General features: G+C 46.8%; 2 protein-coding genes across 7 annotated transcripts in view; one reads left to right on the plus strand and one right to left on the minus strand.

Moving 5' to 3' along the window:
- KIF3A (kinesin family member 3A) overlaps positions 1–154 on the minus strand; it is an 18,754-nt gene extending 18,600 nt beyond the window's left edge. For both annotated transcript variants that reach the window (XM_042826415.1, XM_042826414.1), the window contains exon 1: positions 80–154. In XM_042826415.1, the coding sequence (XP_042682349.1) occupies positions 80–85 (6 nt within the window). In that variant the 5' untranslated portion in view covers positions 86–154. The remainder of the gene's footprint in view (positions 1–79) is intronic.
- Positions 155–839: 685 nt separating this feature from the next.
- On the plus strand, positions 840–9,808 carry CCNI2 (cyclin I family member 2). 5 transcript variants are annotated; one of them, XM_042826147.1, is made up of 7 exons: positions 840–914; positions 1,967–2,113; positions 2,583–2,717; positions 3,752–3,826; positions 4,991–5,131; positions 6,138–6,368; positions 7,054–9,020. In XM_042826147.1, the coding sequence occupies exons 2-7, from the start codon at positions 2,000–2,002 to the stop codon at positions 7,459–7,461; spliced, it is 1,104 nt and encodes a 367-aa protein (XP_042682081.1). In that variant the 5' UTR covers positions 840–914; positions 1,967–1,999; the 3' UTR covers positions 7,462–9,020. The 5 variants fall into 5 exon arrangements, with proteins under 5 accessions (XP_042682081.1, XP_042682080.1, XP_042682079.1 ...); XM_042826146.1 differs by having other exon boundaries at positions 855–914; positions 1,964–2,113; XM_042826145.1 differs by having other exon boundaries at positions 897–914; positions 1,597–2,113.
- The last annotated feature ends 415 nt before the right edge of the window (positions 9,809–10,223 follow it).

The following is a 10,223-nucleotide window of genomic DNA, read 5'->3' on the forward strand; positions in this document are numbered from 1 at the left end:
CGAGAAGCGGCCTGCGGCGTCCCCAGCCGCCATCCCACTCCCAGCCCGCCCCACGTTCCCGTGCCCCGGCGCTGCTCACCGGCATGGCGGCGCGGCCGTGAATCGCCGCCGGTCGCAGGAGCCGCGGGGCCGCACGGCGGAACAATAACAGCACCGCGCCTGCGCCCGCCCCCCAGCGCCCAGGGCTTCGGCCAATCACCGCGCGCTGCGGGGGCCGCGCAGCCAATGGCTCGCGGGGAAAGGAGGGGCTCGGCCTGCCTCCCGCAACCACGGGAGCCGAGCCGCAGCCAATGGCGTGAGCGGAGAGGAGGAGGTGGGAGGGACAAAGCCGCGGCGTGAGGCGGGGCGTCGCCACGGGAACCACGGGACGGGGCGGCGGAGGGCGCGTGATGGAACCCGGCGCGATGATCTCCCCGCGGGGTTCCGGCCGCGCTCCGGGCCGACACGGCCGCAGCGCCGCACTCCCTCCCAGATCCGTCCGTTTCTCCATACGTTCCTCACACACGCAGTTATTTGTGTAGACTCCCAGTGCAAAAGAACAGACCGTCAACGAGGAGCAGGGCCCGGCTGCCACGAGGGCTCCTCCGCTCCGCGACCGGAACGACAGAGCCGCGATGAACGGGGCTGCGGCAGCGGCGTACCCGGGAAGGGAGGGGCGCGACGCGGGGCTGTGCCGAAGTCAGCCCGTCACCCCACGGCAGAGCCCCTCCCGGAGCCCGCACTGCAGCGCCGCCTCGAGAGCGGAGCCGTGACGGCGGAGCGCCTTCGCTCCCGTTACGCGGCGCTCCGGGCCCGGCTGTGCGCAGCCGCGGAGGCTGAGGGCGGTGCGGCCCCGCCTGACAGAGTCGTCGCTGCTCTCGGCTCCGTGCCCGGCCGCCCACGGAGTCCCCTCGCAGCGCGACCTGTCCGGGCGGGTAAGGACGGGGGATGCTGCCGGCCGGGGCTCTCCGTGCTGCGGGGAAAGAAAGGCAGGAACGAGGCGGATCGGTGTGATTGTATGGGACGGTCGCGGTTAAGATGTAGGGGAGCCTCGAGTGAATTCTTTCCCTCCAGCTACAAAAAGAGAAACTTCAGAGCATCGACCCGCTCGGATAAACCTTACGCGGTTGGTCGCTCTGCTGCAACGATCCGGGCTGTCGGGCGTTCGTGAGACGCAGCCAAAGCCGTGCGGTGAAACGCTCACATCGCAGATCTGCAGCTTTAGAAATCAACAGTTTCCAGAGGATTCACTCAGTTTAGGGCGATTGGAGGCACGAAGCCACGAGCCCTCATCCACCACTGCACAGATAGAGTAAAGCAGAAGCTCTAGATCTAACATCTTTTTTTTCTGCTGTTAGCAAAACACTGAAATACAAGTACTGAAATGCTCCATCTCAGGTTCTCACTGCCCTTTAGATGGGAGCACTCAGATACCTTTATTTCATGCATACATGCATAGCCTGGAGAGTGCTGCTTCTATAGTGTTGTGTGCCTTCAACAGCAACAGGAAGATTGAATTGTTTCAAGGAAAAATGTTCATTGGGAATTCAGTCCTAAGAAAAAAAAAAAATATCTCCAATATTGTTGGTTTTTTTTTTGTTTGTTTGTTTTTTGCAGAAACAATAGACCTGTATTTGCCAGAAACTCAAAATCAGCTGACAGTGGGTTGCAACTTAATAGCTCTACGAAGGGACAGCTGAATGGAGTGCTATGTACTCCCAACCTAAGATGACCAGAGGAAGCCTTTGTATGGCCCAGAGGTGGAAAAAAAAACAAGCTGCAGTTTAGCTCTCAGACATTTTTTCTCCCATCATCAGTTTCCTCAGGATGGATGATAGAGTTGTTTTTGCTCATCAGCACACAAACAAACTATATGGCTGACCCTGACTTAGTTCTCAGCATTGGAAAGGCAGCACGAGAGGAAACCATACCTAGCACAAGGAGGTGGTACACTGCTTTATAATTCTTTCCTTGGTTTTGGCAGCAGCTCCCACCTGGGAAACTGGCTCAAGGAGTTACTATGAAGTGCCCTGGACCTCCACAGACCCCAAGGCTTGCCTGCTTCCTGGAAAATGCCTTAGTCAGAGAGACTAGGATTTGGAAAGTGCCCGTTTTCCAGAACCTTACCCTGAAGGTATTCTCCCTCGTTCTCTTTAGCAGCACTTAAGGCATCTCCCTGCAGACATGCAGTGCTGGTCCTGCCATCCTGACCCACCTGAATGCAAAAGTCATCCTGCGTGGATGAATCTTAAGGAATAGAGGGGGAGGAGGGTCTGTGTTTGTTTTGTTTGACACCATATTAATACCCCATGTAAAATGAGTTTAGAGTTGCTTTGCATTTTGCTTTGACTCAGGTAGTTTGGGGAAGCCTGATGGAGCAGGCAAGAGCTGTGCAACATGGATGAGTGCTTTAAACTGCTACAACAGTTTGCCCTTTCCCTCTCTTTGCACACACAGACAACAGCAGTATCTTCATTTCAAGCCTGGAGACATCTGAAATGTTAATTAGAGCACTTAGAATAATTGGAGTTTTCCTTTGGAGATATGTTAACGAAATCATCAAAGTGCTAAGTGTACTTTTTTTCCTGACTTCTTCCCCTCAGGGTACAGACATCTCTCCCTCGTGTTATGAGAAAACCATACTCTGGATTGCAGAAATAAGCTCTCAGTTCCAGTTTCACTCTGAAACTTTTGCTTTATCTATCAGCATCCTTAACCGGTTGTTAGCATCAGTAAAGGTAAAGAATCTCTTTCAGCTTTTTATCTGTTTATATTACTGGTTGCAGATGTATAACCTGATTACATCCTCTTTACACAAAAGAAGTACTGTATTTGGCAGCAGACTTAGGGAGCAGCCAGGGTCTTTTCTGGGTAATATATACCTATTGTAACCATCAAAAAGATCAACACAATGGAAAGGTGATACAAGGTTTAAGGACAGAGGGACTATTGCAATAGAAAAATGTTAAAAGAAGGACTACTCACCTGTTTCTGAAGGTTGAAGCTCACAGGGGAAACTCCACAAAGGAGGGATCTCCAGAAAGAGATCCTTCCCCAGTGGCAGTCAGCCCTTAAATGAGGTCTAAGAGAGGTGCAGCCAGCCTCCACCCCTTCCTATCACACAGCTGAATTGCCTTCACCTGTGCTCCCAGGGCTGACCTGGTCCTTTCCCAGGTGCTCAACCAGTGGTGCAGACAGCGACTCAACAGTTCCCATATGCCTATGAACCTGAGTGTTTGCTGAGGTTTTACTGATTCACTGTCCACAGTAGAAGTCTGTGTGACTTTGGAGTCCAAAAGCTGTGATAAGCATGAAGAGTTCATCATCATCTGGCTGCCTCTGCTAAACAGAAGGCGTTATCGTATTGAATGTTGTAGTCTCAAAACCATTGCTTTTAACAAAACTGTGAGGCCAACTTCTTCTGACATTGAAGCAACAATAAAGTTACGTGCCTTGCAACTCTTAATTCTGCTTGACAAAAGCATAGTAATATCTCAGGTAAGAGGAGGAAGAACACCACGCTGTAGATAGTGTGACATTGTGTGGTCTGAGACTGTGAGATACGTGAATAACAGCAAGACCAAAAAGAGGACTTGTTTAACTTCAGATTTCCTTGCTGTTTGTGGCTTCAAGTGAATCTTGCTGCAGCTGAACTGATTCCAAAGCAGCTGCCACTGAAATGAAAATTTGAAACTTGTGCATGTGCAGTAGAATGACAGTTATTTCCCCCAAGATGTTATCTTTGTTACTCAGTGTTGTCTTCTCCCTTCAGGGTCGACTGAAATATCTTCAGTGCATAGCAATTTCCTGCCTTGTCCTTGCAGCAAAAACCAACGAAGAAGATGAGGTCTGTACACTTGTCATTTTAAATACTCTAAATCCATCTTTTTGAGTTGTTTGCATTTCCAGGTCTTTCATCAATTTGGGCTTAATGAGGAAGTGTAATTTTGTTTACCCTGCATAGGCCCAAAGGGGTGGCAGTAACATTTTCAGTCCCGTTTCCTCAGCATGAGTAAGAGTTGGTCCTTCATCCTTCAAGGTCACTGTAAAGTAATGAATGTATTCCCCTGCTGCACTTAAACCTTTCCTCATCAGAATTCACAGCTCGCAGTAAAGCTTGATCTAGTGACAGCCAAGACACATGTGCACAGCTTTGTGTGCATGACATCAAGGTGCTGTAATTCTGTTGTGAAGGGTCCTGGGAGGATAAGGTAGGCAAGACAGAGCAGAGATTCTTTAGAGGAGATTTCAGATAGATGAGTTTGCTTCAATTCAAAACCAGTTACTGAACTGGGTGAGGAAATGACTCAGGTCTGCACCTCAAGGTGAACATGTAAAATCAGCAAGTACTCATGTAAGTATGAGATTACAAGGGATAATTATCCAGTGCACATAGCTGAAACCCGTCATGGCACACACTTCTCCAGACATTGACAGACATGAGCCAAATAGACCTTGAAAAGCATTTCAGATTCTGTTTCTCCTCTTTCCTTCATTCTGTTTTGAAAAGGAACAGGAAACTTAGGAGGTGCAGGCAGTTCTTTTAATGAACTGCTCCTGTAGTGAAATGCTCTTCATAGGCCTTCTTAGGGTGCATCACGCTGAGGTTATTCTTCTTTTCCCCTCAGCTAAAAAGGAGAAGCTGAGCCAATGACCACAGGAAACGAGACAACCACGAAAGTCTCTGTAAAACTGGAAACCTTCTCCTTGCTTATCAGGAGAGCAAAGCTAACGAGGTAGCAGGGAGCCTGCCTCGCAGTGCAGCACGCAGGTGGCTCACAGCATCGCTCCTGCTGTAGGGCTGGGTTCACTGCCAGCTGCCCTGGGAGGAGGACGGCCTGCCTGTGTTTAGAATGGGAATTTTCTATGTGGTCTCCTGACCAAAGCATCCTGCTTTGTGCTTTGGGATGAGCACAGAGTTTTCAGAGCACAGTACAGAGAAACGCACACAGCACTGTGTAAGAAGTTGGCTTCTTTATTATTTTTTAACTCCTTTAATTTTTTTTAACAGGTAATACCATCGGTGAAGACGCTTGCAGTGCAGAGTGGCTGTAAACGCTCTCCAGCTGAGATCTTGAGAATGGAAAGGATTATACTAGATAAGCTTCACTGGGATCTTTACACAGCAACACCAATGGATTTCTTACACATTGTAAGCACTATGTTTTGCAATTCTGTTTTGTTTAAAGAAACAACTTCTTATCAAATGAGACTAGAAAACACAGATGTGCACACATCACACATCCTTTCCAAGATGCTTTGTAAACTACCAGTTCTTAGCTGTCTGCAAGTCTTTTGAAGAATGTTATGGTGATTATGCATTTTTTAATTTACTGCTATTTAAAACCTTTCATTTTGCTCAAAAAAATCTACTCCCATCTTTAAAGGACAACTAAAATGGACATTAAAAAGATTCTCATAATGCACAACTATACGTCATTTTAATTTTTTTTAAATACACACTGCAAAAATATTTCTAGCTATTTCCATTCTATTAATACTGTACATAGAAAGCTATCAGTTTTGCTACATTTCATATACAGGTTTTTCAAACCACTTTCCTTTTCATCCCACTGATACTTCACCCTGGTTTTATGCAATTAGACCCCAATGTGGCACTTAGTTCACGTCGCAGTTACTAAATACTCAATAGAAATGATTAAACTTTGTCTTCAAGAAACGATCATGTGCTAGTAAGGCAAAAATCATATGATACAAACATCCCAGAACCCTTTCATAAGGTTATGTGCAAATATTAAGCCATCTTAGGCTGCTGATTGTAAAAACTGCCTCTCTTCTTGTTTCCTCAGTAAATTCAGAGTACAGTCATTATTACTGGTTTTACTCTCTTCATATGTGCTGGTCTGAACTGAATCTCCTAGATAGCAATCTGGATAAAGTAGAAACCCCAGAAATTATTAGGAAACACAGACCTTTACATTCATTATAAGCTCAAGAAACAGTTTGGTGGCTGGCAAGTACAAACACAAAAAAAAGAGGGGCAGGGACAGGGGGGACACCCTCTATGCCTCCTGATATGAGATGAAATTAAGTCTGTACGTCTGGTTGATAACATATGAAAACATATAAAGTTCACTGACCTCTGCTTTTTTAAATTTTTTTCTAATATATATATATTTTTTTTCTCTTCTCTCCAGTTCCATGCCATGGTGGTGTCCAACTGGCCCCATCTACTAAACGGGCTGCCTCAGACGAATCCTTCTCGCCACGTTGCATTCTTGACCAAACAGCTACAGCACTGTATGGCTTGCCACCAACTAGTGCAGTTTAAGGGCTCCACATTGGCTTTGGTGATCATCACCTTAGAGCTGGAGAGGCAGACTCCTGATTGGTTTCCTGTTATTACTGATCTGCTAAAAAAAGCACAGGTAGGAGTCAAAACGGCCTTTGGTCACGATATCTTGAGGCCAAGACACTGGCAGATTAATAAAGCACGTGTATTTGCAACCCACGTTGCACTTTCTCACATTTCTGAGAAGCCTGTGTCCATGTTCTACCTCTGTTAGTGCTACCTTTGGCTGACTTTTCAGAGGCTTCCAAAAGAGCTTGGCCACAGATAGCTCAGCTCCCTGCCTCCCGACTGAAGCCTGAGGACTTCTAAGAGCAGTTACTTTAAGTATCATCAGTTTCACTTTTAATGATACATACAAGAAGCAAGCTCTGCTTTATTAAAACTTTTCCCCAGTTTCATAAAAGACTTTTCTTTTAAGTAAGTACACTTAGAAGGCAAACGAGCCAGGTTGGCAGCTTACCGTCAACTCATCAGCTTGACTATTTGACATAACCTGGCTATCTGCTGTCCTTCTTGGCTGTTGTAGCCTCCTAAAAAGAGAGGGAGTGCTTGCCTACCTTTTGTATATTAGTTTAGGAGCTCCTGACTAAATGTTTTGCATCAGGGCCAATGTGCATATTGCTGTTATGCATCAGGTGAGGTATCCAGAATAGCCTGTCCCTAAGATCCCCCCAATTACACAGCTGCCAGAACAGAAGCCAGAGGAGAGAATAATTTTGTATGAATTTACCAAAAAAAAATAATTCTTACTTTCTTTACAGGTAACTAGCACTGAATTCACACACTGCAAAGAGCTCGTGGATCAAGAGCTAATGCACTCAGAGCCATCCAATGCCATTTATATTTTTTGTCCCATCACTCAAGCCATCCAGGGCGATACTGAGGCCAAGTTTCCCTGCTATTACCCTTCTGAACTGAAGAATTCTCATCAAGTGAGGCTGCAGGTCGCTGCAAGGCAGCCAGTTTCAGCAGCTGTCATGTCTGCTACAGCCCAAATCCCTGATGGCACCATGGAGACAGATGAATACTACGATGGATTCAGATACCTGTACAGTGAGGACAGGGGAGCAGATGGTGGCAGGGGGCGCATGGGTGGCTTGTGCCCTCAGCTGAGGTCTGGAGGATGCAGCTCCCCATGTCCTCCCCTACAGCCACCTGGAAGGGAATAGTGGAGACCATCCTGCCTTGGAAGCAGTATTTCAGTACTGGTAGGTCCCAGCAAACAGGACAGTGAACACAACAGAGCAAGAGTGCTGCTGTGTTTTTCAGAGGACAGTGATGAAATGGTGTTATTCTCCTATGCTTTATCTTTTCTAAGTAGTGTGCTCCACTTTTGACACCATGTAAATACAGAAAGCTGGGGAGAGGAGGGACTCGGTCACAGTCCTACAACTCAGGGATCAGTGTGGCAGAAGGCTACAAGCTGTGCCACGGAGCACCAAATGTCTCAGCTTATGAGTCCTCAGATGGGAGGATTTATTTGATTTAATAGTGAAAAGGCCATGAGCCAAACCATCTAGTTTTTGTTAAAGCCTTACCGTGGATTCGAGTTTTGGGCTCCATTCTGGGTAAAAGCCACTAAAGACTCATTCCAGGTTCCTACAAGCTGTGGGAAATTGCTTATCTGCAGTCAGCACTGCAGACCTCACTGACCAGTTTGGGCCATTCAGGGTGCTATTTCTTCTGCCTTAAGACTAGACAATGCAAAATGCCTTCAACTATCTTCTCACTACTATGAGGCAAAGCAGTTTTACAAACTACATAGGCCAGTTTAAGCCTCTGTTGCACTTTTAAAACCAGCCTTAGGCATTCTTTGAAGATATATGAGAAATTTTTCCTTGCTATTTGTTTTAAACAATAGGGCCAGCATTTCATGTGATGGTTGCACTAGTTTGAAAGTGCAATCCAGAGCGTACTGTATGAACAGCAATACCATACCTGCAAGTCACAGGACAGGGAAGGTCTTCAGATAGAGCATCACAGGCTAAATGCTGAGCAGGCGTCTTAGTTAGTGATACAGGATAAATAAATAGGAACAGGGATAAGACAGGAGCAAGGAAATCCTCGTGCTGCTTTACAGATGCACTCGAGTGCAGGAACAAAGTTTCTTTCCTTTGCTCCTCATCTTACCTTGAAGAAGAAGGATTCCTGAACCACAAGCATTGCAGGAGTGATGTCCTGAGCAGCTCTGTTAACAGATAAAGCTTTCCAAAGTTTTACATTTAAATTTTGCCACAGCTAGCGCTCGGAAATGAATAAACTTTGTATGTGTGCAAGGCAAAAGTCAAGTTTTCCTTTTAAACTGCAAAAAAAGCAGAGCAGAAAGGCTCTAGAAATAAATATTTAGTATTGGAGACATGGTGCAAATGATGTGTGAGCAGATGGCACTCAAATCGGTGCCGAAAGCAAAGCAGGTTCCATGAGGCAAACTGCAGGTACTGCTGATGGAGTGCTGAGCTGCAGGGGGCTGTGCAGCTCACAGGAAGGCTCTGCTCACCCTCGTAGCCCAGACACAGTTTACAAGGTGTCCCAGAGGCAGAGGCATTCTTATGATACGTTATTTATTAAACCTACCTATGGACTGTAGGGAAGCTTTTTTGTGTGTGTGGCAGAGCTCTTCTCTGCAGCACTGTGCCACTTTCCTTTTCTATCACAAGCTGTGACTGAAATGCCTGACTTTGGGAGGAGGCAAGTTGTCTTTTGTAGTTATTTCCAATAAAATACAGCTTCAATCTCATGTCCTCAGTGTGCTCCATGACAAGCCCAGCCAAAGCTGATGCTCACAGAGGTCCCTGCAGGAAGTGGGGCTGTGTGCCTCGTTCTGCTTTTCCTCCTGTCTCTTTTTCTGCCCTATCTTGTGAATCTTCACCAGCTGCATTAACCAGTGCAAATGTCAGCAGAAGAATTCTGCACGCAGTGATTTCCATGCTGTGCCCTCATAGCACAACAGCTCCTACCCAATGTTTCGCCTCCCCAGCACTGAGCCTCTATGTGTGGTTTCTCACCTGTAAGGTGAATGACATTGCAAACCATCAACAAACTTGCTTTTCAAAACCTCTGCAATCAGTAATGAGCAGCATTCAAAAGCACACAGTAATGGGGCAACATCGGAAAGATGAAGGCAGCGCTGAGCAGCCCAGCAGAACCCCGTGTTCCCATAGGGATGCAGGATGCCACACTGGAATGGGAACAGTAAAGCTGGAGCCTGCCTGCTCTGCAGCACGCACTGCTTCTCTGGTAGCACAGATCCTTTCTGCACACCTCTGCCAGTGCTGAGTTACAATGAGGGAACTTACACTCATGGTTTGTCCTCAGCAGGTTGAAAGCATTGCTTGGTAACTCCCTGTACCTCTTACCTTTGTGCTGCTGACATTGTTCAGAACTGAACTTCCTGCCTTGAAGAAATCACAGACCTCAGGAACAAGCTGCAGTTGCAACAGGATCATTCTTGCTACGTACCCTTCTTTCTGGGAGAGCCAAGTCCAAGGCTGGGAGCACCTCCCCGCAGTCTTTCTGCACAAGGTATTGGTAACAAGACCAACACAGCATGCATCCAGCCAATAAAAGCTTGTGGCCTTCCTAACCCATTTCAATCAACAGGAGCTTGGACAGTGCACTGCTGAGAGCAGGTTAGCATCCCAGGTGAGGAACAATTCAGGAACAGATGTCTGTTGTTGTTGCCTTAACTCAGGCCAGATTGCAAAATGCCTGATGATCAACGATACCTTGCAAAGCTGCATTTGCACCGAAAACCACCTGCAGCAAGAACCCAAGGAACTGTTTGGTCCTACAGGAAGTTTCCTGATGGATACCTGTTCTGCCCATAGGGGCTCAGATTCAGAATCAGAACCAAAACGTAAATATGAACCAAACATTAAATGAGAAACAGAGAAGCAATTCAGAATCATCCCCAGCTGCTGCCACATCTCTC

Source organism: Centrocercus urophasianus, unplaced genomic scaffold (genome assembly GCF_019232065.1).
Source record: "Centrocercus urophasianus isolate 14NV4802_14NV808 unplaced genomic scaffold, USGS_Curo_1.0 seq_26, whole genome shotgun sequence".
Classification (NCBI taxonomy): Eukaryota; Metazoa; Chordata; class Aves; order Galliformes; family Phasianidae; genus Centrocercus; species Centrocercus urophasianus.

What these genes read in the sequence shown, in the direction of transcription:
- CCNI2 (XM_042826147.1), top strand. Translation starts at nt 2,000, where the DNA reads ATGAAGTGCCCTGGACCTCCACAGACCCCAAGGCTTGCCTGCTTCCTG. An exon ending in AAACCAACGAAGAAGATGAG is followed by an intron (nt 3,827 to 4,990) that starts GTCTGTACACTT and finishes TTTTTTTAACAG; the next exon opens with GTAATACCATCGGTGAAGAC. An exon ending in ATCTGCTAAAAAAAGCACAG is followed by an intron (nt 6,369 to 7,053) that starts GTAGGAGTCAAA and finishes CTTTCTTTACAG; the next exon opens with GTAACTAGCACTGAATTCAC.